The 26,407-nt window shown below is 46.4% G+C and overlaps 1 protein-coding gene across 1 annotated transcript; it reads right to left on the bottom strand.

The window, feature by feature from the left end:
- Positions 1–698: 698 nt before the first annotated feature.
- On the bottom strand, positions 699–19,592 carry LOC119179353 (carbohydrate sulfotransferase 8). Its single transcript, XM_075868417.1, has 3 exons — positions 19,512–19,592; positions 13,370–13,531; positions 699–1,503 (listed from the first exon to the last, which is right to left on the bottom strand). Exons 1-3 carry the CDS (start codon positions 19,590–19,592, stop codon positions 979–981), a joined length of 768 nt encoding a protein of 255 aa, XP_075724532.1. The 3' UTR covers positions 699–978.
- Between the last annotated feature and the right edge of the window lie 6,815 nt (positions 19,593–26,407).

Below are 26,407 nucleotides of genomic sequence, written 5' to 3'. Positions count from 1 at the left end.
TGGCGCCTGGAGCGTGATCCACATCGTCCTCTCAATTTAAGGAGGTGCATGCCACGCAAGGGGTCGTTGACCGATATATGAAACAAGTGGCTATTTATAGGAGAAGAGAAAAGAAAAATGCCCTCGTTTTTGTCTCTCTTATTGGGGGCACGGCTAAGGGCCTTGCGGGGAGGGAAATGGGACTTGAAGGGGATACAGAGATAAAGTGAGGAGATAGGGGAGTAGAAGAGGGGGTATTCTGCCCTGGCACGGGCAGAAGGCCGACACATCCTAATTAAGTTATGATGGAATTCAGCAGGTCCTGTAAACTCCAGGAAAGCCCCCAGGGCTGGCAGTGGTGACCGCACAGGGAAAAGAATATTCTCCATGGATGTCGCTAGAAGCCCAACATGTTGGTAGCGGCTCACCAGTCTGCGTCGGGAGCAGATGATGTTGTTGAGCACTTCGGCATCGCCGCATCCGCTACACACAGCTTCGTTGGTCGTACCCGAACAGCACGAAGTAGTAGAAGTACTGCCGATGTAGTCTTCCCACCTGACTAGTGCTCATTTGGACGAAGTTGCAACGTCGATGTGTTCTTCCGAGGAGTTGCTGCTCTCCAGCGTCTACGACTACTACGGTGTATTTAGATCCACACGTCACCACAATAGTGCCATGTCCTGTTCAGCCGTTTTACGGATGTTCCACAGGTGTACCGGAAGAGGCACGGCTCGCACGTAAGTATCACGGAGCTAAAAGCCTGCGTATTCCCAAGTGAACTTCACTGCAACAGGGAGTTTGTCGTGTGCCACATGTGCGCATTGCAACATCTACGCAAAATCCAAGGGGAAGGAAGGGTCAGGATATTGCACTCGTAATCTGTGCATGTGTTGGGCCTGTATCTTACGCAGGCGTCTTGTTTCTGCACAGTGGAAGACGTCCCGTGCACACATTGAAGAACATAACTGTCACATTCGTATCAGCTGGCGGTGCAGTGATTCAACTATTAGAACCAGCGGTATGGTTTCGGTGGTCGTAGCCGAACAGCACAAAATCGTAGAAGTACCGCTGGTACAGTCCTTCCACCTGACTCGTCGTCAGTTGGTCGAAGTATCGTCGCCGTCGACGCTCCCCAGGTGTCTCGTTGCGATGCTCCAGGGTCGATGACTCTGGCGGCATCTTGAGACCCATGCGTCGCCACAGCAGTGCCATGTCTCGTGCGGCCGTCTCCAGGTGTCCCACAAAGTTGTACCGGAAGAGACACGGCTCGCAACGGGAGTAGTACGGCGCCCAGTGGTCGTCCCACTGGGATACAGGCACCCGAAGCAAGTAGTCCACAAACTGGGGAAAAGTGATGGCGCGTGTAGAGTTGGTCGTGGCGTCGCTGTTTCTGCTTCCGTTGTTGCCAGCCAGGATGCGGTCCCAGTAGACTTCGTAGAAGAAGCGTTCCCTGTCCCTGGGTTTTCCGGCCTTGTCCTCGAAGGCCGAGACTAGACGCTCGAAGGGGTGGCGCACGAAAAGAACCTGCGGATCGAAGCGATAGGACAGTTATTGGCTGACCGTGTCTAAAAGGTGTAGCGAGAATATCTCTATTTTGGTGGCAGGTTGTTCCACACCTTGAATGATCAATTTTTGTGTGCGCGTATTTATGTGTGCGGACCCCCGACATCCCGTCTACGTCAATGCCGTGACTGAAGCTGCGTATTTAGGGTGTTAAGAGGCGTAGGCGGGATCTGGGTTTCGACTCACGCTCGATATTTATTCTGGACATCGCAGTGATGGGGAATGCGATGATGCGCTAAGTGTGCTCCTACAGTAGCTATCTCGATTATGAGAATTCTAAATGTAACACACGTGTTCACCACAAATTTACAGTGAATAACCAAGCGTGGTGCTGCTGTTACTAACCTATAGCATCACAAATAGTGCAGGCTCACCACCGAGCCGAGTCACTTTTCTTAGCAAGATGCGCCGCTGGATGCTTCAGCAAATATCCCACGCGCCGTTGCGTGATAACCGGGCGAAGCTTACAAGTTCTAAAATGTACAGGAAAGACTCAGCATACTGCGCTAAACGACTGTTTATTCCAAACGGGGACGAATACAACGCTCGGAAGCAGCGATGGCACCGGCGAAGATACAAACCCAGTTTGACGAATTTTGTTCGGTGTGATCGTTTCAAAGGTTGGAAGACATCGACAGCAACTCTAGTACAAGGAGAACGCCATAGTCGTCCGTGTCAAGGGCTAACCGCACGAAGAAAGTTCCTGTGATACAACTAGTCACGTAATCCGTTGTAATGTTAGCTTTATCATAAACATCTGTTCATCACTATGCAAGTTGACTTATCAGACTTATCGTTCACTTTTCATCGGGTTACGGAACAATATCGTTCACTTTTCATCGGGTTACGGAACAAGACAGAGACACAATCTTACTATCTCTCCATTGATGCAACGAACAAATTGTTTCAAATATTCTTTTTTTCCGAGGACTATCGTGGATTGGAACAGTCTACATAACGATGTTGTTACCCTAAATACATTGTCTGCATTTGAAGAGTCACTGCAGAAATGATTGTTATCTATGTTTGTACCTTGCTTTTTGTTGATTCTCTTGTCTAGAAGAATCACTGCAGCTATCAGTTACATAAGTTTGTATTACAATTGTTTTTGATTGTTTGTTTGCCTGTTTTCACTGATGTTTATGTTTATGTTTTGTACCACCCCTGCTATGATCTCGTAAAAGATCGCAGTATCAATAAATAAATAAATAAAAAAAAGTTGTGTTATCGCTCTAGAAGAATCTTTTAAAATAGCATCGCCCTGTTTTTCGTCTGGCCTTGATTGTCAAGATTTTTGTTAGGTCCCCAACGATAAAATCAGTATTTCTGGGTTGCTTTTTTGAGCAAGTATGAGTACGGTGCCCGCACCCAGTGTCTTTTATTTTTTTTAGAGTGGATCACTCTAAACTCCCGATTCGTTTCCCATTCATGCATATCACGTGGCTTTACCATGCTCCCAGTAAAGCGCGCAGTACAGGTCGCAAGAAGTCTAGTGATACTCTAATGATGAAAATTAACCAGCAAGGCCAAAAATATTAAAATTAACAGAAATGACCAAAGAGTTATATTGAATTAACTATAAATCGCATAAAAACGTTTTTGAAAGCTGTGGCTGACTCAGGGGGTGCGCGAAAAACGGTGCAACGCCTCATCTCGCCTCGCCCAGCGAGCAGTGGCCCATCCCCTTAAAGGCCAACTCCGATGACTGTTTTTACCACGTCAGGATAATGGTGCTTTTATGTTCCTTAGACAATCTTGTCATGCGCCCGATAGCGGAAATTCTCAACAGATTAGAAAAATATTTTTAATTAGCGAAACACCGCAACATCAAAACCGCGCCAAGTGCTCTTCTACGTGCGACGTAATCCTTTGCCTGTACTATGGCCTCCGAGATGGCAGGCGCGCAATGTGTTGAAAAACACACTGCGCGCTTGTCATCTGGGATGTCATGTCTAAAACCTGCCTGGTTGCGCACAACGCCGCCATATAACACTACCTCTCCACGCCGTCCAAGTTCGTGCCTGTGGCGATCAGCTAACACGCTTACGCTGTTAGGATGAATATATGGCTACAGTGCTCTAGAGAGTATGGCGAATCGTGTGCGGACCTCTACGCAACACCTTTTTCCACGTATAGCACGCCCGCCAGCACAATACGCCCATAGAGAAACATACTTGCATAAAAAGAGCGGACAATCCCGTAGGCCCCTGCAGCCGAACTACTGCGCCACTTTCCGCGCCACGACTGGCTGGTGAGACCCGATAATGTCTTCAGCATAAATGAAGTAACAAATTCTTCTTTCGGACGTTGGGATTTGAACCCGTGCCCCCATGCTGCGAAAGCGAATGTAGGCTACACACCCATGCTTCCACCGAGGGAATGCCTGTACACTCAGTGCGCACATTTAAACCACATGAGTGTGGAGACTTTGTGCAAAACGAATGCAGAAAGACAACACTTTCTAGTGAAACTTTACTGATTTTTGCGCTAAAGCATTAAACGTCTTTAGCAAGACACGATGCAGAGCAGATTTAAAAAATTGCAGAAATCCATCAGACTTCTTCTTCCCGAAAATTTGATGTCAAATTTGGGCTCTCATTGTCCTTCTAAGGAGGCTATCAAATATTTGTATTACAAAAAAAGTAAAGGTGAGCATTAGTACGCAATTTAGCAGTCAATCGAGTCTGGTTTCAAACTTACGGGACGGCTTTGTGCTCTCCCATTGTAGAGTACCTCGTGCTCTAAATCGTTAACAACTATTTCTAAACACACTTGTTCGGCTGCAGAAAGTATCAAGTGGACAATCTATACGCAGTATATTTCTCTGCCAAGCGCCAGCCAAACCCATAGCGGACACATCAGTATCGCCACTTCCGCTTTGTACAAATCGATGCAACCCACACAATGTTGCCATTATTTCTGGCAAGCGAGGTGTGAGTTTGAAGGCAAGCTACAAAATCCACATGAAAAGAATCTGCCAAGCTCTGAAGCCTGCCAGATGGCATGAATGGCGCAAACATGTAAACGGACGTACCCAGTGAATTTCATTGACCTTGAAAAATCGCCGGAGTTGGCCACACTCGTGCGTTGCATCGCGTCAGTGGAGGCTTTCTGACGCGGCGTCGCACCCTTTCCCTATGGAGAGAGAAAGCAAGCTGCGTGAGCCTGCGCTCCCTCACCCTTCGAAGAGAGAGGGTGGCGGCGTCGCCGCGTCAAAACGCCACGCGCTGACGCAATGTGACGCGTACGTGTAGTCAGGCCTTTACGCTGTGTCAGGGCTGTGTAGCTATATACACCCGATGAGGAAACAACCTTACGAAACTCGGCTTGGATGGCGCCTGTCTCAACTGCCTAACAAGCGGGAAGTCGATACTGCGCACCAGAAAGTATACTGCGCATGTTGCACACCGAGTTTTCGATCTTTCGTAACAATATTCTATTCACGCTGGAGAAACGTGTATACTTGCTTACCTCCAACCCTGACGCGAAGGACGATTTGTCAAAGGGAACAGTGAAACCTGTGCGAATAAGAACTGTGGGATGCCCGGGATATCTGTTTCCTCGGGCTTCACCGTAGTGGAGGAGGAGTACCATTTTTTTGTGAGCGGTGCTGTGCTCCGCTACTGCTGTTGTGCTGTGACCACCGCTCGCTGATTCAGTCCTTGACAAAGTTAAATTAGCCTCCCTCAACCTTCTTTTCCTTGCACTCGATCATGGCGGACGTCCAATCGAACAGCCATTTCCATCTCCGGGAGTAGGTACGCGCTGGGCTCTCCGTTAGGAGTGGGGGACACTGGTTGAGATAATTGCAAGATTTGCCCCCCTCCCGCCCCCAGCCCTGTCTTTGAACGAGTACGAAGAAGAAGCAGCCTCGTCCTTTTCGTTCCTTTGTGTCTTGTCTCCGTGCGCTGCTTGAGAAATGAACGTGCGCCAACTCGTCCAACTTTTAACCTTACGAAGAAGAAGCTTCGTGATGGATGCATAAAGCAAAACAAACGGAACTCACTAATGACGCGCCGTTTACAGCGGCCTACCTTTGACGACCGGCTTCACGGGAGTAAAGAGGGTATGTACTGTCAACTTGGTACAGTAAACACTTCTTGAAGTACATCAGAGGAATTCAGTCATCATTGTCGCCAGAAGCTTTTATTACGGCGGACCCCCTCAACTGTCATCTGCGCCGGTGTATTCTTTCTGCTAGAATTAAGCCAGAACTGCTGACGATGAAAGCGCGTTGAACTTTCCCTGCAACTTGCAGCGACCATGAGATCGTCTCTGGCTTAGACCCCCACCTTTTCGCAGCATTCGAATCGAACGGCTTGTCAGAGCACGCCATGCAAATCGCCAACTGGTCCGGTGAAGAGTCATCACAATCTGCCCTTCCAATCAGTGTTTTCCACCTCAACAATGGAGTCCTGGAAAGCACTATTTACCGGCTTTCCAAAGGTACAAAAGTTCGGTTCATCCTGGGTCCCTTGCTGTATGGCAAAAATGTCAAGTTCTTCATAAACACCCCACTTGTAGCTGGCTCTGGCTACTCGAGGACAAAGTATAACCAAGTTCACTGGAGCCATGACGTCCACAACCCCAATGATGAGACGGCATACTTTGCTGATGTCACATTCACACTGGCTGGAAGCTTTAATTACTACTTCACATGCAATGAGGAAAACGAACAAGCTGGGTCGGGTTACTTTCTTGTTGATCCTGTGCTTCATCGTGGCAAGGATCGGGAGGTGCTGCCCCTGAACTGTATCCAGTGCCAGACAGTGCTGACCAAGTGCCTAGACCACTTCGATAGCTGGAAGGACAAGCTCGCAGTCAGCCGTGAGAGTGGTTACAACTTTGTCCACTTCACACCCATCCAGGAGCTCGGGGCCTCCCATTCTTCCTACTCTCTCCGTGACCATCGCAAGCTTAATCCCATGTTCAGCACGCCAGATCACACATACGACATGATGGACGTAGAGCAACTGGTCAACATGATGTGTGATGAATGGAAAATGTTGTCATTGACAGATGTTGTGTTAAACCACTCGGCCAATGAGACTGCCTGGCTCAGAGAGCACCCAGAGTGTGCGTACAATCTAAAAAACTCGCCACATCTCAAGCCAGCCTTCCTTCTGGATGTGGCCATCCACTGTTTCAGCCTTGAGATATCAACAGGCAAGTGGGCGTCCGAGGGAATCCCCGCATCCATCACACGAGAGGAGCACCTCGATGTACGTCAAACTGCCTCACGCTGGTCTTCTTTTTTTAGAACTCTTGATTGATTTTGACTATTTATATTTGTTAGGCAAACTAAGAATTTTAGGTCCGAAGTGAATTTGAAGCAAATAGTGATTTAGTTAAATAATTTCAAATAGTTCATATATCACGTCTTATTGAAATAATGCATATATTTGTCGTAACCCAACTAACTTGAGGTGAATAGAAGGAGTCCTAATATTGACTCCTTAGATACTCCATATTTTATTGTTCCGTAGTTAGAGCAAGTGTCGTTATGTAGCTTTGTGTATTGTTGACGTGCAGTCAGGTAGCTTTTCATAAGGATTTTTGCAATGCCACGAATTCCATAAATTTCTAATTTTGCTAAGAGAATGTCATGTTGAACCGAATCAAATGCTTTACTGAAGTCGAGAAATAGTCCAATAGTAAAGTGTTTCATTTCAATGTTTCGAATTAAGACATTCTTTATATAAAGTAATGTGGTTTCAGTAGATTTCCCAGGTTGAAAACCGTATTGATGGTCACTTATCACATTATTTGCGGAAAGGAGCCAAAGAAACGTGCATAAATTATTTTTTCAGCAACCTTAGAAAAAATTGGCAGAACTGAAATTGGCCGGTAAAACCGAATTCTGTTTTATTTCCACCTTCAAAAACAACAGCAACACGTGCTATCTTTAATCTATCTGGGAACACGCCAGTAGCCAACATCTGGTTGAATATATAGGTCAGTGGTTCTATAAGGCAACTAATGAAATTCTTAATTGGCAATGGTGAAATGTCATCATCACCAGGAGGGCAATTCTTTTTTAGAGAATTAATAATGGTTGTTATTTCTGCTTCTGTTGTTGGCGTCAGAAATATTGAGTCATAGTTGGAAATCTGAATGCATGACGTAAGAAAGGTATTATTAGGCAAGGGAATCGAGCCGGCATATTTGCCAGCTTCTAGGAAGTGTTGATTGAATTTGTCGGCTAACGTAACACCGTCATAGATAATACCCTTAACCAGCATTTCGACGGGTGTTGTGTTAGCTTTGCTGCCTATGAGTTTTAATTCCTTCCCAGATTTGCTTAGCATTGTTACCTTTGCTTTAACCACTGAGCTACCACAGCGGCCTAACATTGTTACTTATGTTTGAAAACTTTTTTCTGTAAAGTGACGACTTTGCTTTTTTTTAGATCAGCATTTAGCACATTACGAAGCTTTTTGTATTCAACTAATATCCCAGAACTTCTCGTTCTAAGAAATTTAGTGAACATCAAGTTTTTTCTTTTATTCTCATAAAAAGAGCCTTGTTTATCCAATCTTTACGGGCCTTTCTGTATTTTCTAATTACCATAACAGGAACAGCGACATTGTAATGGTTAATAACCTTTATAATGAAATTTTTGTACGCTTCATTTGGATCGGTTGCATTGTAAACGTCTGTCTAATCGGTTGTTTTCAGCAACTCACAGAAAACAGCGATATTATTGGAACCATTCGTTGTACGTGAATAGATATAGGGGTAGTTCGTTTTTTACTTAAAGGGACAAATACAAAGAACGGCAAGTGGTTACTTAGACCAGAGGAAAACACTCCGGAAAAAACCGCGTCCTGAGAAAAGTTCGTGTAGCAAAGATCTCTTATTGCTGCTGTTGATTAGTTTACTCGTGTTGGGGACTCAATCGTATTTGTATAGCCATACAGTAGCATTATTTCAGTTAAGGCCGCTTGAATCGGAGATGACCGCAGGGGTGCCTGCGCAAGTAGGCGTTTGGTGTGTAGCGACACCACGAACCCGAGCTAACGGGGGAGTTTCGACTCCCTCCCACGCCTAGCCGTGCGTGGCTTTGCCGTGTCCGAGGAAAAGGGGATCCTGGGGGTTGAGCCGACGCTGGGTGATTGGACCGTTAAGGCCCCCCGGCAGAGGCAACACACCCCTTTGGCCCCGGCTTCACGTAGACGGCACCCCTGAGCTGACCCACCCAGGGGAATCGGCAGTCGCCTTTTCCTATCTCTCCCTCCCTACATCTTCGTCTTTATCTCTTACTATTTATCTGTCCTGTCTTATACTCTCTTCCGTTTACTTCCAAACTTCCTGGCGGCTAGGGTTAACCCTGTGCAAATAGCCTACCTTAGTCTAGGCGCATTGGGTTATAGTGGCGTTGTACGGCTGGCGTCTGCAGGTTTCAGCATTTGTAAACTTGTAGCGTCCCCTCGTTGGGCTCCGTGGTGGGTGGCCGCCAATGCTGCTGAACAACAATAAGGAAGACATGCATGGAGCATTCCCACTACTGTCTGATCGTACCGGCTTAAAGCCGGTACGCACCGATGATCTCACCAGAGAAGGATTGGCCACCCTGGTGCAGTATCTGGCCACCCCCTCCCGTAGGCATTCGTCAATTAACTCACGGCCCTCAGTCCCCACCAGCTGCGGAGCAACTGACCACGGCGGCGGTCAGATCTGCAAAGCAGCAGAGGGTGCTAGGAATCTCTGGATACGGACAGGTCACCATTGGAACTTGAACTTAGCAACGTTTAACGTTAGAACGTTATCTAGTGAGGGAAGTCTAGCTGTATTATTCGGGGAGCTAGAAGGCATTAAATGAGATATAATAGGGCTGAGTGAGGTTAGCAGGACAGATGAGGCCTATACTGTGCTACAGAATGGGCACGTCATTTGCTATCGGGGCTTGGCAGACAGAAGAGAACTGGGAGTAGGGTTCCTAATTCACAGAAACATAGCTGGCAACATAGAGGATTACTACAGCATTAATGAAAGGGTGGTAGGCATTGTAATTAAACTGAATAAAAGATACAAAATGAAGGTAGTACAGGCTTACGCGCCTACATCCAGCCATGATGACGCTTCAGTTGAAAGCTTCTATGAAGACGTGGAATCGGCAATGAGTAAGGTGAAAACACAGTATACTATAGTAATGGGCGACTTTAATGCAAAGGTAGCGAAGACGCAGGCTGGAGACCAGGCAGTAGGAGATTATGGCATCGGCACTAGAAACGCCAGAGGAGAGCTACTAGTAGAATTCGCAGAACGCAATAATCTGCGTATTTTGAATACCTTCTACCGAAAACGAGAAAACCGCAAGTGGACATGAAGGAGCCCTAATGGCGTAATTAAGAACGAAATAGACTTTATAATGACTGCACACCCAGGAGTCGTGCAGGATGTGGAAGTGGTTGGCAAGGTAAGATGCAGTGACCGTAGAATGGTACGGGCTCGAATCAGCCTAGACTTGAAGAAGGAACGACAGAAACTGATACGCAAGAAGCCAATCAATGAGCTAGCACTGAGAGGGAAAGTACAGAAATTCAGAGTGTCACTGCAGAACAGGTACTCTGCTCTTAGCGAGGAAACCAACCTTAGCGTAGATACAATGAATGATAATCTGACGAGTATCATCACGGAGTGTGCAGTGGAAGTTGGAGGCAGGGTAGCTAGACAGGATACCGGCAAGCTTTCCCAGGAAACGAAGAACCTAATTAGGAAGCGTCAAATCATGAAAGTGTCAAGTACAACAGACAAAATAGAACTGGCAGAGCTTTCGAAGTTGATTAATAGACGTAAAGTATTCGATGTAAGAAGGTATAACATGGAGAGAATTGAGCACGCTCTGAAAAACGGAGGAAGCGTCAAAGCAGTGAAGAGGAAACTTGGGATAGGCAAAAGGCGGATGTATGCACTAAGGGACAAAGAAGGCAAAATAACTACCAATATGGATAAGATAGTTGAAATAGCGGAGGAGTTTTACAGAGATCTGTACAGAAGCCGGGACAACCACGACTTTATTACTATAAGAACTAGCAGTAACCCAGGTGACACTTCACCAGTAATGATAGAAGAAGTCAAAAAAACTTTGGAGAGCATGCAAAGAGGCAAAGCTGCTGGTGAGGATCAGGTAACATCAGATTTGTTGAAAGATGGAGGACAGATTGTGTTAGAAAATCTAGCCACCTTGTTTACGAGGTGTCTTCTGACGGTAAGAGTATCAGAGTCTTGGAAGAACGCTAACATCATCTTAATACATAAGAAAGGAGATGACAAGGACTTGAAGAATTACAGGCCGATCAGCTTGCTCTCTGTAGTATACAAGCTATTTACAAAGGTAATTGCTAGCAGAGTAAAGAAAACATTAGAATTCAATCAACCAAAGGAACAAGCAGGATTTAGAACAGGCTACTCAACAATTGACCACATTCATACTATCAATCAGGTAATAGAGAAATAACCAACCACTCTACATAGCCTTCATAGATTACGAGAAGGCGTTTGATTCAGTAGAAATATCAGCCGTCATGCAGACACTGCGGAATCAGGGCGTAGATGAAATATATATAAACATTCTGGAAGAAATCTACAGGGGATCAACTGCTACCATAGTACTTCATAAAGAAAGCAACAGAATACCAATGAAGAAGGGTGTAAGGCAGGGGGACACAATCTCCCCAATGCTATTCACTGCGTGCTTACAGGACGTTTTCAGAAGCCTAGAATGGGAACAGTTAGGGTTAAGAGGTAATGGAGAGTACCTCAGTAACCTGCGCTTCGCCGATGACATTGCATTGCTGAGTAACTCAGGGGACGAATTGCAACTCATGATTACGGAGTTAGACAAGGAGAGCAGAAAGGTGGGTCTTAAAATTAATCTGCAGAAAACGAAAGTAATCTACAACAACCTCGGAAAGGAGCAGCGCTTTGCGATAGGTAATAGTGCACTTGAAGTTGTGAAAGACTATGTCTACTTAGGGCAGGTAATAACCGCAGAGCCTAACCACGAGATTGAAGTAACTAGAAGAATAAGATAGGGGTGGAGCACATTCGGCAGGCACTCTCAAATTATGACAAGTAGATTGCCACTGTCCCTCAAGATGAAGGTATATAACAGCTGTATCTTGCCAGTACTTAGCTACGGAGCAGAAACCTGGAGACTCACAAAGAGGGTTCAACTTAAATTGAGGACGACGCAGCGAGCAATGGAAAGAAAAATGGTAGGTGTAACCTTAAGAGACAAGAAGAGCGCAGAGTGGATTAGGGGACAAACGGGAGTTAAGGATATCATAGCTGCAATAAAGAAGAGGAAATGGACATGGGCCGGGCATGTAGCACGTAGACAGGATAACCGCTGGTCATTAAGGGTCACCAACTGGATTCCCAGAGAAGGGAAGCGGGGTATGGGGAGACAGGAGGTTAGGTGGGCAGATGAGATTAAGAAGTTTGCGGGTATAAATTGGCAACAGCAAGCACAGGACCGGGTTAACTGGCGGAACATGGGAGAGACCTTTGTCCTGCAGTGGACGTAGACAGGCTGATGATGATGATGATGTCGCCAGAAATCTGGTTGGACCTAACCCTATATATTGGATTGTGGGAATGCGTAAAATGGCGACATTGAAAGGCGCCTGGATAAGGACGATTATGACGTGGAGAAAGCAAATGTGAAATCCAGTGCTTTGACTGAGCGTGCTTCAGGGAGACACACAATCGACTGGGGGAATCCACGTGTTCTCGGCAGCGAAAAAAAGACTGCCACACGGATGTATCCACGCTGTCGCACATGCTCTGCGAGTAGAAGGCAATGTACACTAACCCCGACACTACTTCGGTCACGTGGGAGGCAGCCCTAGGCAGCTCCGTCCTGGCCGACCAACTTGGGCCGTCCAGCAAGCCCGCGGAGTGGCCTGCTTGGCCTAACAGTCCCTACGTGGGAGTCACCCGCTGTGCGCTGACGCCCGCCTTCCAGGACCACAATAAAGTTTCGCAACCAACCCACCAACACGGCGTCCTCATCTTGAGTCGCCCGTGATATAGACCACCCTATGCACTCTCAACAGGAATGATGGCAATCTACCGTGTGCGCGCTGCCTGGGTGATATATTCAAGCGCACAGAAGGCGATCTGCTCGAACACATGTATTCATTTTACTTAATTTGTGAAGAAGGTTCCTCTGTAGGGGCCAAAAGATTGTTTTTAGATGCGATTACTTGACGGGGGAGTTCAAGACCGGTATGCGGCGTCCGGTATGCGACTCTTTACGCGCATGCGCAACAGCTGGCCCAAGCACTGCCAGAACGCACTCACGCATACTGGTGCGTCCAGGCCCGTGTTGGGTGCTGCGAAACTGAGGCCTCTCCCCCTTACACTCTCTCAGCAATCGTGTGATGGTGCCGGGCAACGAAGTTCTGCACATGCACCCGCGGGGCGCGCTCCAACTGGAGTTCGTGACGAGTAACAGCAACACAAACTACTGAGCGAATTCGTGGTGTCCTCCACTTGCAAGTACGCGTGAACAGCTGGCAATTCGTACGTGATGAACGTAGCTTTAAGTCTACCCATGCGTTGCTTCACAAGCTGCTCACGGTTGAGGTGATGTAATATTTCTTGCGTGTTTCGAAATTCACTTTGATCGGCGGAGTGCCCTACACGTTTGTTTTACCTTCATGAGATAATCGGAAGCCATATCTGACCTAGTAAAGATATGGACTGCACTCGACCCTTTCACCGGAGATGTTCATAGATAGAGCGCGGCCGCCCCCCCCCCCCCTGCATGCCACCCCCCTCTCCTAGTTCGCCTGCCTATCTTGAAACTCACGCTCACCCTGGTGTACTGGCGCAGCTTGCTGAGAGGCCAGTGCGTGGGGCCAATTCGGAACACCCGCTCGTTGAACGAGGAGTGCAGTGCGTCGTCATCCCGTTTGCCGGGGGTGGCGTTGATCCGCCGCAGGGAGGCGAACAGGGACTTCAGCGATGTCGAAGCTACCTGCGTCGCCGTGAAAGGTAATGCGTACGCTGATTAGTGCTATGATGTACTCGTGGCGGGATGAAATAAGTGGTTACAGCAGAAGGGACATGATGAAAACACTGTGGCCCGTCGACAAATTCAAAATGGTAGCACGGCGACGTTCCTTGTGCGCGATGACCCAGCTCATTGATCACCTGAGAGAGGGGGGGGGGAGACGCAAAAAGTCTGCAACATACATTGTTTTACTTTGTCGGACTGGTCTCGGAATGGTTTGACGAATAGGTTTATGATCACGCGAGCTTCTGTTGGCAATAGTGGCCGAAGGTTTCTGATGTTGCATTGCGAAAAATGCTTACTTCCTGTTTTTACTATTAGAAAGCCAAATACCAAACTCAGGACGCTGTAAAAAGCATGTAATAGTTTCATTTTCATTTTTAAACCATTGAAAAACTTGTTTTTTGAACTCGACCAGGGGTGCCCCACCGCGGTGGTCTAGTGGCTAAGGTACTCGGCTGCTGACCCGCAGGTCGCGGGATCAAATCCCGGCTGCGGCGGCTGCATTTCCGATGGAGGCGGAAAAGTTGTAGGGCCGTGTGCTCAGATTTGGGTGCACGTTAAAGAACCCCAGATGGTCGAAATTTCCGGAGCCCTCCACTACGGCGTCTCTCATAATCATATGGTAGTTTTGGGACGTTAACCTCACATATATCAATGAAGTTAACACTGCCAGGCGGAAGGTGAAGGAGGTGCTGCGATAATACTTTGCCTCTCCACCTGAATGATTTACTTTGTGCATACCTATGCCTGCCACAGTCTGTCAGCCGATCTTGTACACATAGAGTTTCCCAAAATTAACTAGAGAGGACTCTGGCGCTGCGATCGTTTTGTGACCATGGAAATAATGGGTAGTACACAGATTTGCCTAGTCTTCGTACTTGCGGACGGCGAATCGGACTTGTGGCTTCGTTTATTGCTGTGTTTCGGTTTTGTTTCGAAGGAAATAACGAACCATTTTGAACTCTGTGACCCAATTTGAAAAGGTAAACCTAAAAAAAATAATGCGGCAAAGCCATCCGCTGAACCTTTGCTGATTTTGTTTCGTGAGAAAACAGCTCCAAGCCATGCGAACACACAGGAAGCCAGAAGCAGGCCAGAAGTTGGGAGATTGGACAAAATCTTTATACTACGCATCATTACCATGCTCACTGAAGCATTGTGCGTTACAGCTCCCATAGACACTAGCTCTTCAATTACCTTGTGTTTAGATTCATGTTTGGGTTGTATTAGTGCCGCAGTCTTGAAGAAGTATGGAGCTGTATGAACTAGCACAAAATCTCAAGCGTATGCATGGGGCTTCACATGATTTAATGAATGGAGATAATTTTGGAGGGCTTGTTTTTTTGTTTGAAACTGCCTTAATGAGAGCCTGCAGATAATGAATCCAAGGAAGGTACAGGGAATGCTAATTGTACTGCTTTAGGTGCAATGTTATAATTGTGATAGAGATGTGAAGAAAGTAAAGTAGACGAAAAGACGACGCTGGCAGGAAGCGCACCTGCGTAATCGAATGTTGTAATGAAAGGTGCATGGTCCAAAGTTGGCCGATCTGGTCCCTCCCGGTGACAATTGGATTTTTTATCCTTTTTACTTTCCGTGCCGTGCTGTCACGATTACTACAATACACTTAAAATGATGCAATTAACTTACCCTATATCTTCCTTAGCTCCTCGTTCACGTAAATTAATAACATCTGGTGCCCTGCACATGCAACCTTACGGCATCTTTGGACAAACCTATATGCCCAGTACAGACCAGTACTGGGCGTACTCGTACTGGCCAGTTCGCACCGGTACGCCCAGGTGCTACGGTGATAGATGAGATGAAATGGTGCGCAAATAGCATGATAATGCAATTTGTTGTAGATGTCACGAGATGCCAAACAAGAAAGCGGTTGAAGCCATAAAGGCCGGATATTTCTTAAAGCGCTCGAAGACCTCAGCTATGGATATATATTTTGTTTATGAATACGCAATGCAAGATAATAAGTGGCTATCTTAGGACGAAGAAAATTCAAAACTTGACATGCTATCTTGATGCCACCACGACAAAGTGGTACAATTCATGGCTTCTTGACAAGACACCATTGTGCTGCGAGCAATATGGAAAATGAGACGAATTTCAATGTTTGAAGGGAGTGCTGCGCAAATATAAGGTGTTGCGCTAAGTTATCAATACAAATCTGGATCACCCCTAGAGAAACGTCGTCTACTACGTGTAAAATTTAGTATCATCGCAAACCGTCCTAAAGCTAGTATTGAGGAGAATTCGTGTGAACAGCTCGAAGGAGTGCAGAAGAGCCTCTGCAATGTCTGAAAACTTTGTTGCCTAGGGTAGAACAAAGAGTGCTGGTATGAAATAGAAAACCTGTTTCCAATAGACATGGCTTATATACCTACCAAGAACGCACTATGCCTATCCACAATTCAGGATGTATGCAGCTGCGTGAACAGTACGTGCCAGTCTGTGGTTTCTGAAGAGGACAGTTTTACTACCCCATACAGCACTGCGCATGATCCAACACTCCATTGTTTGCTGCCAGAACTTAGCAAGTGTAATCAAAATCACACCAACTGGGTGACGGTGTATCTGAAATTTCCCAGTCGACTCCTTATGCCTGGGAATATTTATTGTATCAAAATAAACGCATAGGAGGATGACGGAGCTTCCTGGTCCAGAGGTCGAGTAGACGTCAAATTGTTTGTATTCAGTACGCACTCTTTAAGGACCCCTATGCTGTGGAACGGTGGTCAGCAACACTGACCACCTCATGGCAGCTATATCACAAGCAGCAGTTTTTTTTTCGTGTGTCTAATATAGTTTTTGTAAGTTTTTCTTAAAATGCGTGCACCGAAATTGGATATTAAAAATGAAGACATTTTCTGTGCGTCAAAAAGTAAGGCATGTTGTTCGGTACATCTAATTGCACTACATGTGACACTGTCAATATCACAAAACATGTAGCCGAAGAAGATTGGACACTTAAATGGTTTCAGCGAAGTGCAGCTTGCCGAGAAACCGTCAGATCAGTTTGGTAGAAGCTTGCCACGTGAACGAAGATTCAAGGAAAAGTTAAGCCGGCCTGTGTGAACGAACAAAAGACACTGAAGAATCTCTCCGAATCAAGCGCCTCACTCTCGGGAAACAATTCATTCCATGCGTGTGCGTGTCAAACGTGAAAAGCAACTGTTTTTTAGCTTTTTATATCAGGTCATTCATCTTGGAGGTGGTCGTCGACATTGCAGTTGAAACATAGCATAAGATATATGATTTCATGCCAGACAAAAAATGCACTCAAACCTCATTATAACAAAGTCAAATCTGCCTAAAAAATATCTTGTTATATCGAAACGTTCGTTACAAACGGTTATTCATAACTCTGTATCTGTAACAAAAGTACTCTTGCCTACTTCGTTATGACCAAGAATTTGTTATATCCGAGTTCACTATATCTAGGTTTGAATGTATGGGGCTGGCTCGATCCTTGCGTAACCGTTAACAAAACTGTGTGCTTAAAATAAAAGTTACAGCTACTGTTGCAGCAGTACTAAACTCATTTGATGCCTCTTCAGAGGGTGCTGCCGATAGAATAACCCTAGCTCCATTGACTGCATGAGTTACTGCACGGATTTAGCACACAATCTAGAGGAACAGCGCCCCAGAGGGCTCATGCATTACAATCAACTGACCACAAGGGCCATTGCCACCATTATAGTACCGTGACAACATTACCAGCTCCCAAAACGCGAGCTGAAGTCAAGGGTCATGTTCAGTCTTCATCATAAATAATGAAAGTGAACTCTTGTGAAGTAGAGTTGTAAGTACGTGTCAACAGAAAGTGCAGAGTATGATGCACAACTCAGTCAAAATATGCACATTTGGCTGTGATCTCGAGAGAGAGGAAATAAAATGGTCGTGTGGTCTCTCAGTGAGGTCAGTGAATGCGATCCTTATTAGTCTGGGATCCCACTGGTGTGGGCTACTGTCCTCACGCATCTCACAAGAACTTCTTGGGTATTGAAATCTGAGCTGTACAGAGCTGTTTGTCACCACTTTTTTGTTGGGTTGTGTCATGGGTTGCGTGGGTGGCTTGTGTGGGCATTCCCATCGCACGTGATACAAGGTGGCTGCTTAACTGTCGTAGAATCTGCACTGTGGTGCATGTGTGTCGAGATCTATCATATATTTTATGTAATATGTATGAGTTGGGTACGACGTACAGTGTCTGCCGGCGGGGCCGAATTGACATACCTGGGGTTCTTTACTGAGGTTGGGACTCGGGGGCAGACGTTTCCCTCGTTTGATGTTGCATAATTTTAGAGCATGTGTGTAAAAGGTCCATATATATGCATAGCCGAGGGTGGGAGTGGTATGCCAGGGTCTTCGATCTGGAATAGTAATTTTCGGACCAAGGCGTTGGCAAGCTCACTGCCTCTGACTTTGCGGTGGCTGGGTATCCGTATCAGCTACTTTCGTTCTCCCAATAATAGTGGTGACGATTGCTATGCGAGTAATCGGTGTGCAATGAGCATAAGCTGGCATTTGCAGAAATTTCGGTATGCTGCTTGTGAGTCTCTGCCATGCTGTATAGTTAAATTGCGTCCGGGGCGTTGAAATACAATCAATTTATTTTTTGCTTGCGGAATGACACTTGCCGTGTGTTTGCTGTTCACTGGTCCAGCTCCAAAGAGCACGTATGAGCATTTCGCGTGCGCGAGCCATAGCCAGTGTCCAATATATGTAGATGATCGTGGAACTGTGGATGTATGGTGAAGTCCCGCTTCCATTCGCCTGGGATATGTTGTGTCTTCCTACTCGGAATAGGTGCTGCGTCCGGAGCGTCTGTAGTTAATCGGATGCAGTCTAGGCGCGGATACAGCAACTCATTTTAAGGGAAGGCGGTCGCTTGAGGAAGGGTGGCTAGAAGTCTAGGCACTCTACTTGATGTAAAACCGATGTTATGTGGTGAAACCAGAGACGTCGAGGGGTCCTGAATCTTCATTTTAGTAGTTACGATAATCGAGAGAACCACATCACGTCCTAAGTATTGAATTTCTGCTCACCGTGGTCTATCATTTGTCCTAATCGTTGGATGACAGACACTGAATTAGGGAGGATTTGGGGGTGCTAACAACAGGCACTGAGGGAAGCGATCACTCCCCCCCCCACCCCCCTTTGCTGGACTGAATGCTTACTGCGCGCGATTACAGAACACCTACATACAACCATCTTATCCAGCAATCTAGCAGCAATGCATCTTTATCAACGTCCTCTCCTAGTTCAAACACAAAGACCGTTTAGTAGCTTGTTTGTTTTGTCTGCAGTCAGCGCGACAATGAGCGAATCTCAACTGCCTCAGGGATTGTCGCCTTTCATACAGTGAAAGTTCTAGTTTCTTAAAAACATTGCACTGCGTGCAAAACATTGCCTGGAGCGTATGATAGTTTTGCAAATAATAAGCGCTGTGGCGGAAGCGCTACGTTGCCGATCTCACGATTTTCAAAAACGCTAGCGCCATCTGTTATTTGTATAGTGAAACGGTACGGTGCACATAAAACCCGCGTTGTAGCGCCAGCAGAGCCACCGCAGCCGTGGCCTCGTGGTTGAGTGTCCGCTTCGGCTGCGGGAGGTCGTGGGTTCAAACCCGCGTTACCGCCGGTCACCCACCGGTTTTCCAAATGGGCACAGGCGTCCCCCGGCCCGACACTCGGCTTCTTCAGGGGTGACACGTCTGGAAAAGGCAGCCTACGCCATTCAAATCCCGTCAAAGCATGTGAGCAACCACTGACCTGCAAAGGGAAGGAAAGGTGATTTGTGAAAAAAGTCGCTCAGTTAAATCACAAAGACGTGCCGCGCTCAGTCGCCGCTGTACTAAACTCGAGAGACCGGTGTTCAACACCGCGTACAAAACTTACTACCGTGCTCCGCACGCCTCACTCACCACGAGTGCGAGCTGCACGTTGCGCGGTTCCCGCTCACAGATCGCGTAACTGGCTCCTATCGCAACATGGTCGATGTGCATGACGGGTGGCACATCGGTGGGGCTCCTTTTTTGTTTTTTTTTTCGTATAACGAACGACCAGATCGCCCCGGTGGTAAGGATTCGAACCGCCACCGCTGGGCATACGCTCTAAATGCGCGTCATTGCGAAAACGATGGCCGTAGTTCAGCTGGTAGAGAACATCGGATGCATTATTCGAAGGTCGCACGTTCGGTTCCTGCCAGCGGTAAGTTATCATTGTCTGCCAGTTCTGATTACTGCTTTGTGTCTAACTAAGGAAGCAACAACAACAAAAAAGGAGCCCTTGCACCCATATTTCCCTCAATTATTGCGAAGCGCCATTCATGTCTGCGTTAAGTAGGGATAAATCATTACAAATTATCAACGTGGTAAAAGCTAAAAACAGTGCAATGTTAGAAAAGACGAATGAAAAAAAAAAAAACAGACAGGACGAGCGCTGACTAACAACTGACTGTTTTATAGCTTCAATGTGATTTATGTCAACGGGAGATTCGCCGATTCTGTCATAATGTAGACTCGGGGCCTAATGTTTGTTGAGCACGAGAAAACGTTGCATTATTAAACATTTTATGGCTGCATTCGACCGAGCTAGTGGATGTTAGCGCGTTTGAGAACAGGCTGGGTATCTAAATTCGAAGTTTCAGCAAGATCAGGGCAGCTCTTGCGTCGCGTGGTTTTCAGTTCTTGGCGTGAACTGTTGTTTTTTGGGGGATGAGGGATCGAGGGGGGGGGCACCTGCTTAAAATGGATTTAGAAGCATGACAGTTTGGGCTAGTTGGTATGACATGACGATAGTTATAGCGCGAGAACAGAACGACAACGAAGAGACAAGCAGAACACGAGCGATATTGCCCTTCCTGTTTTTTTTTTTTGTAGTCGTTCTGTTCTCACGCTATAACTATCGTTGAAATCGACATTCTGAAAAATCCCGGCGTGACACACCTGGTACCGTGGCACCATAATTCTTCTGCTTCACTGTGATATTATGCTATAGCGTACTAGAATATACTCTAGTACACTATAATTATGCTAGGATTTATTGGCGTGATATCGATTGCTACGTGAGAAGAATGAATCAAAACTCAGTACCTTTGAGAAATGAAACTCTGATAAGAAGATCTCTCGATAAATGCAACAGGCTCTCGCGCGCTAACGAACCACACAATAAATAAACACGCGGAACGCGCAGTGCGGAGACAAATGCTACGAATTCAAATAAAAAGAACAATATACAGGACTTTAGTGTCATCTGTTGTTTTTACAACAAAGCTTGTCTGTTTTGTTTTGTTTTAGAGGTGACAGATGGCGACACCATTGCAAAATTTAAAGGAGACTTTTTGATTTGATATTTCCGCAAATTTCCGCAGATAAATTGCAGAAAGGAAACCATTTTGTTAATTACGCAGTGAAGCAGGTACTCGAGTGCTAGAAAGAGGTATATTTAAGGTCCACATTGCGGGCGAAATTGGACCGCTAGCTTTGCGCCACTCTGATTGCTGGGATGCCGTGAGCCACGGGCACCAACCAACCACGTTTGGAAGAAATTCACGCCACGCATTCGATTACATTTTGCATGCGTTGTTGTTCACAATTCACACTGGACAACTTAGCGTAGCCGTAAATAGCGCATCACCAACCTGCCACGCCACAGCAGCCGTGGCCTCGTGGTATAGCTACAAACGTTCATAAAATGCGATCCGTGCTCGAATGTGTTGACAACAGTCAAGCTAGTGTGGCCATATTCCAGCTGGATCTGGAGAAAGCGTTTGATTGCGTTGCCCACGCTCTTTTGTTTCCAGTATTGAAGCACATTAATGTTGGTAAGATAATTATTGACGGAGTAGCCATGGAATACCGGAACGGTAGTACGAGACTAATTATCAACAAGACATTGGGCACCCCCATTAGAATTGAGCGCTGAGTGCGTCAAGGTTGCCCTGTTAGTCCACTTTTGTTTTGCATCTATATTGAAACTTTATGTCGGTCGATATTGCAGAATGACATCAATAATGGGTTTAGAGTACAATCTTCAGAGGTCAAACTACTCGCATACGCTGATGATGTTGCGATTTGTAGCACTTCCTATGAAGGTATTGAAGAATCAATCAGAGTTTTTAAATCTTTCGCCGAAGTTACAGGAAGCCACATAAACTGTGGTAAATGCTTCGGCTTCTGGCATGGATATTGGCCTTCTACACCAGAATGTTTTGCAGCCATTAAATGGACAAGAACGCCAGTTAAATATCTCGGAGTACCGCTCGAGTCATATAAAAGTACAGATGAATATTGGACACAGCAAACGAAAGAAATTAATGAGAAAGCGAATAGGTGGAATGCAACCTATCTGTCCATGTTTGCTAGGGCTATTGCATGCAATTGTTTTTTTTTGTGTCTAAGCTGTGGTATGTGATGCAAGTGTTGTACTGTTCCCGGGTCAATGTGCAAAAATTACATCGGGTGTTTGCAGTATTTGTGTGGGGTTCTAACTGGGAAAGGTGCAGTCGCACGAATTGGTTTAGACGGGTGAAGTGTGGAGGCCTTGGGCTAGGACATCTGTTTATCAAGCAGTTAGTAAATAGGTTTTTCTTTTTTCGCGAGACAAGAGATCCTTTCCTACTAACAGTGTGTCAAACAAGACTAAGTAGATTGTTGCCCGAGTTTGTTGTGAGCACTCATGTTACCACATGTGCTGTGGAAGGATACATGGAGGAAGTTGTGGCCAGCGTGCGGTTTTTGTGTGTTCGGTTTTCAACTGACTACCTGTGGTCTGTTGGAAAGAAAAAACTGTACAAAGATTTATGTGACACGATGCTCCCCATCCCATTGTACAGAGCGCTATATACAGCACGCAAGGGCATGAATGTACTTAAACGAGTTAAAAAAAATGCCAGCAGCTCCAATTGTGAAAACGTTTTTTTTTTTTTCAAATTACACACTGGAACACTTCCTGTAAGAACCTTCCTAGAGGAGCGTGGGTTTTATATGCCTTGGGGATCTCACTGTCTAATCTGTAAGAAACCGGAAACTATTGAACATGTTTTTCTGCACTGTTGGGAAGGAGATTATTTTTGGGACGTATTACAAAGGACAATCAAAAAAGAGTTCCCGTTAGACCCTCATGGGATCAGGTATTTGGCAATAGAGAATGAGGATGGATTACCTTTCGATTTTATCATGATGACTGCCTTGCACAGTATATGGCGCTCTAGAATGGCTGGATTTCATTGTGACCCAGACAGAAGACCAGCAAGAGAGTATTTTAAAGAAAGCATCTCAAGATTACTCGAGGTATAGTAAGAACAGACGAATGTGTACCTTTATGGGTAGAAAGGGTAGAAGCCCTGCTTACCATGAAGGAATTCTAGGGCGTGTTGTGTCTTAGCAATGCTTGACGGGCCTAGTTATTGTCAAGTTTTTTGTAATGTTCGTTGTGAATTGTAATATATTTATCTTAGCAACCCATTTGTGAAGTTTACCGTAAATAAAGAAAAAAAAAGCCGTGGCCTTGTGGTAAAGTGCCCGCTTCAGCTACGGGAGGTCGTGGGTTCGAATCCTACTGCCGCCGGATACCCGCCGGTTTCTACAAAACGGGCACCAGCGCTCCCCCGGTCTGGCCCTTTGTCTATTCAGGGGTGGTGTCGCTTGGGAAAGGAGCCTGCGCCCTCGAAAGCCCGTGAGAAACTCGGGAGCACAAATCGTGTGACCCATTTGTTGTCACGATTTTCTCCATCTCTCTGGCTGTGGTCGGGGGCCATGGCGACGACTAAGCTTTTATTTTACGTCGCGGTAAACGACGAACATCGCTCCGAAGCAGAACGTGGTAGACGACGTGCACTGTGCGTACTTCGCCGAGAGCAGCGTGGACGCGATACTTGCTCACGATGCCGCGCGACCTGGCACAATACGCATGCGCAATACGCCTGGGCGGGTGGCACTTTCTTTAAATAAAAAAAACAGTGCAGCTGTGCAAGTCTTAGAGCTACACGTCCGCCGTTATTTCCTGTCAATGGGGATTTGACACCTCTCGCATTTCTCTTTCTTCCTTTAGCTTTTCGTGTGGTACGAAAGTATTCACACGCCTTCACACTGACCACCAGTTGCCCAAGTTAGCCGTTCCACATGAACACTTCCCGAAAGATAAGCAAAAAAAAACAAACAAAATACTGGGTACGGCCTTGGTCGTACTGTACTTGCAGAGTAACACGAATGTGAGGAAGCCCCGCCTCCGTAGAATGTCAGAATAAGTTGTTGACGATTATACTGTTCTCGTCTAATGAACTTTATTAATTGATATGTGGGGTTTAGCGTCTCAAAACCACCTTAAGAATATGAGACACGCTGTAGTGGAGGGCTCCCGAAATTTCGACCACCTGCACCACAATGAAGGTCATATGCGATCATAAAAAGCGCGTTTTCATCGCTCAACTGTCGGGAAATGAAGTAGTTATGTGCGACTTTTTTCTCGCAGACGACGGCAAGGGGACGAAGAAACCGTTATAGTCGTGAAAGACGAGGTAGTGACAAAGTAAACGTTTATCAGAGTGGCCATGAGTGGCTAACAACGTAAACGATTTTTTAGTGGGAGTGTGTGAGTGCTGACCCCCCCAAAAGGACGTAGAGCGCCTGGCTCACAACCCGCCATCGGCATGACGTCGTACAGGTTTCGCATGACAGCACACTCTTTGTGACAGCTGGGGCAGATCCAGCTCACCAAGGAACCTTGATCAGAACCGTGAAACTAACATATGCGCACTGAAAAACGGTAAAACACCTGTAAAACGTAAACGGATGTTCGCACTTGAACTACGGTCAATCCTTCACAAATATTATAACGAATTATAACGCCGTACGATTTACAACTCTCCATAAAGTGTTTCAACTCCACTAGCATTTCGTATTGAAGTCCCCCTTCTCCTTGCCATAAAATCCCCATGCCTGCTGACCTGAAGGAGAGGGTCCCGCCGCGGTGGTCTACATTGGCTAAGTTACTGGGCTGCTGATCCGCAGACCTCGGGATCAAATTCCGGCTGTTGCGGCCACATTTTTCAAAGCAGGCGAAAATGCTGTAGACCCGTGTGCTCAGATTTGGGCGCACGTTAAAGAACCCGAAATGGTCGAAATTGTCCGAGCCCTCCACTACGGCGCCTCTCGTAATCGTATGGTGTTTTCGGGACGTTGAACCCCACCATCAAATTAAATACTACAGGTCCGTGTACGATGAACGTTGAAGAGGGCATGTATTTCCGGAGGCCTCCACTATGGCGCCTCTCAGGATCGTATTGTTTTGGTAAGCAATAGCCTAGTGATTAAAGGTGAAGCCCCTACAAGTTCTATGGGCTTGAATTAAAGGGCTCCTCACCACCTTGCGTTCAATGACGAGGGAGGGGTTTCCTCCTCTGCTTCGCTGCCCTTCACACAGGCGATATCTCCTCCTCGCCACGTATTTCTGAAAAAAAAGCACGTGCACGACGTCAGCACTAAGCGTTGTCTCTCCTGAGGTTTCGCGATTGTCAGCTACGAGTTGTGATCCCCGCCTGTGCAGTTCGAAAAACACAAAACAGGGAAATCACCAAATGGCACACGGCAGTCATGCTTGGCATAGAAAATAGCATGGGTGGCTGCATGGCAGAGCAGAACAGGAGTCAATTCACGTATGATATTTTGTGTGCATGAACCAATGGAGAGAATGTAGGACATTAGAGACGTCACGGAAATCGCTTTTCATGCGTCACGAAGCGCACCACAAGAGAAACCCCAGGAGAGAAGAATGTGGTCACTGTTTTTGTTTTTTTTCGTTTTCAGAGGCAGGTGGAGGGCCCTCTGATATTTTAATGCCCCATGCTTCCTGAAATGCGCATTTGTACAGCCCACTTCGAACATACATATCGGCACTGTGAATGCTCTGAACATTGGTATGCTTCGAGGCCACGTCAAAACTACGGCTTTGAGGCATTGTGCTATTGTTCTTCAAAGTCGGTCGGTCGGTCGGTCGGTCGGTCGGTCGGTCGAGAACTTGATTAAAAGTTCATGAGGAGTTTACACCACCAGGGTGTCCACGACGGACATCGTAGCAGAGACGACGCCCGAGTCGAGGCGGAAACGTGGTGGCGTTACGGCATTTCTTGGCCCCCCTGGACTCCCTCTAGTTGATGTTGGAGCTTGGGGCTCCTAAGTGCCTCTTTCCAGTCGGACTCAGTTGTGAGAGGTCCCCGAGGTAACACGGGACATTGTCAGAGCATGCGTACGAGTGAACAGTACACTTCTGTGCAGTCTGGGTATTGTGGATTTATGTCCGAGTTGTAATGTGTGAGTCGGCCCGGTGATGGGTGCGATGGGTGGTTTGCCAAATGCTCTAAACAATTTCAAATTTACTCGTGAAAATGTACGTGTACTCTTTAAGATGTTTTTATTTGGAATATGCTTTGGTAAATGTCCCTAGTAATACCTCCTTTTTGCACGACTTTGTTTTCGAATGTAGCATGTTGGTTCAAATGTGAACTGGATTGCTTTGCTTGTGCCGTAGTGTTGACACCGTGAATCTGCGACGTGGGGCGTTGTCAAGCTGTGCCACGCAGCGTTGTTCCCCTCTCCCAACCACTTACTAAACAACAGTACGCGGTAAATAAACTCAGCCCAAAAGAAAAGGGCGCGTCATTATCTAGTGAACCATGCACAGGGATAACGTCAAGCGCCGTTGCAAATGTAAAAGCGGTGGCTTACTGATATCAGAAAGCCATGGCGAACACGTAGTAATGGGCTCGCGTGTGGAATGCTCGAGTGCTGGTATAATTCTACAGAGATCCGTATTCGCTACA

This window comes from Rhipicephalus microplus, chromosome 7, assembly GCF_043290135.1.
Source record: "Rhipicephalus microplus isolate Deutch F79 chromosome 7, USDA_Rmic, whole genome shotgun sequence".
Classification (NCBI taxonomy): domain Eukaryota; kingdom Metazoa; phylum Arthropoda; class Arachnida; order Ixodida; family Ixodidae; genus Rhipicephalus; species Rhipicephalus microplus.
This window is presented reverse-complemented; position numbering and strand designations above follow the sequence as displayed.

Excerpts from the sequence above, each read along its gene's own strand:
- LOC119179353 (XM_075868417.1), bottom strand. The coding sequence starts at position 19,592 with ATGCACATCGACCATGTTGCGATAGGAGCCAGTTACGCGATCTGTGAG. Across the intron at positions 13,532-19,511 it reads ACGTGCAGCTCGCACTCGTG|GTAGCTTCGACATCGCTGAA; the intron begins GTGAGTGAGGCG and ends ACGGCGACGCAG. Across the intron at positions 1,504-13,369 it reads AGCTGCGCCAGTACACCAGG|GTTCTTTTCGTGCGCCACCC; the intron begins GTGAGCGTGAGT and ends TTCGATCCGCAG.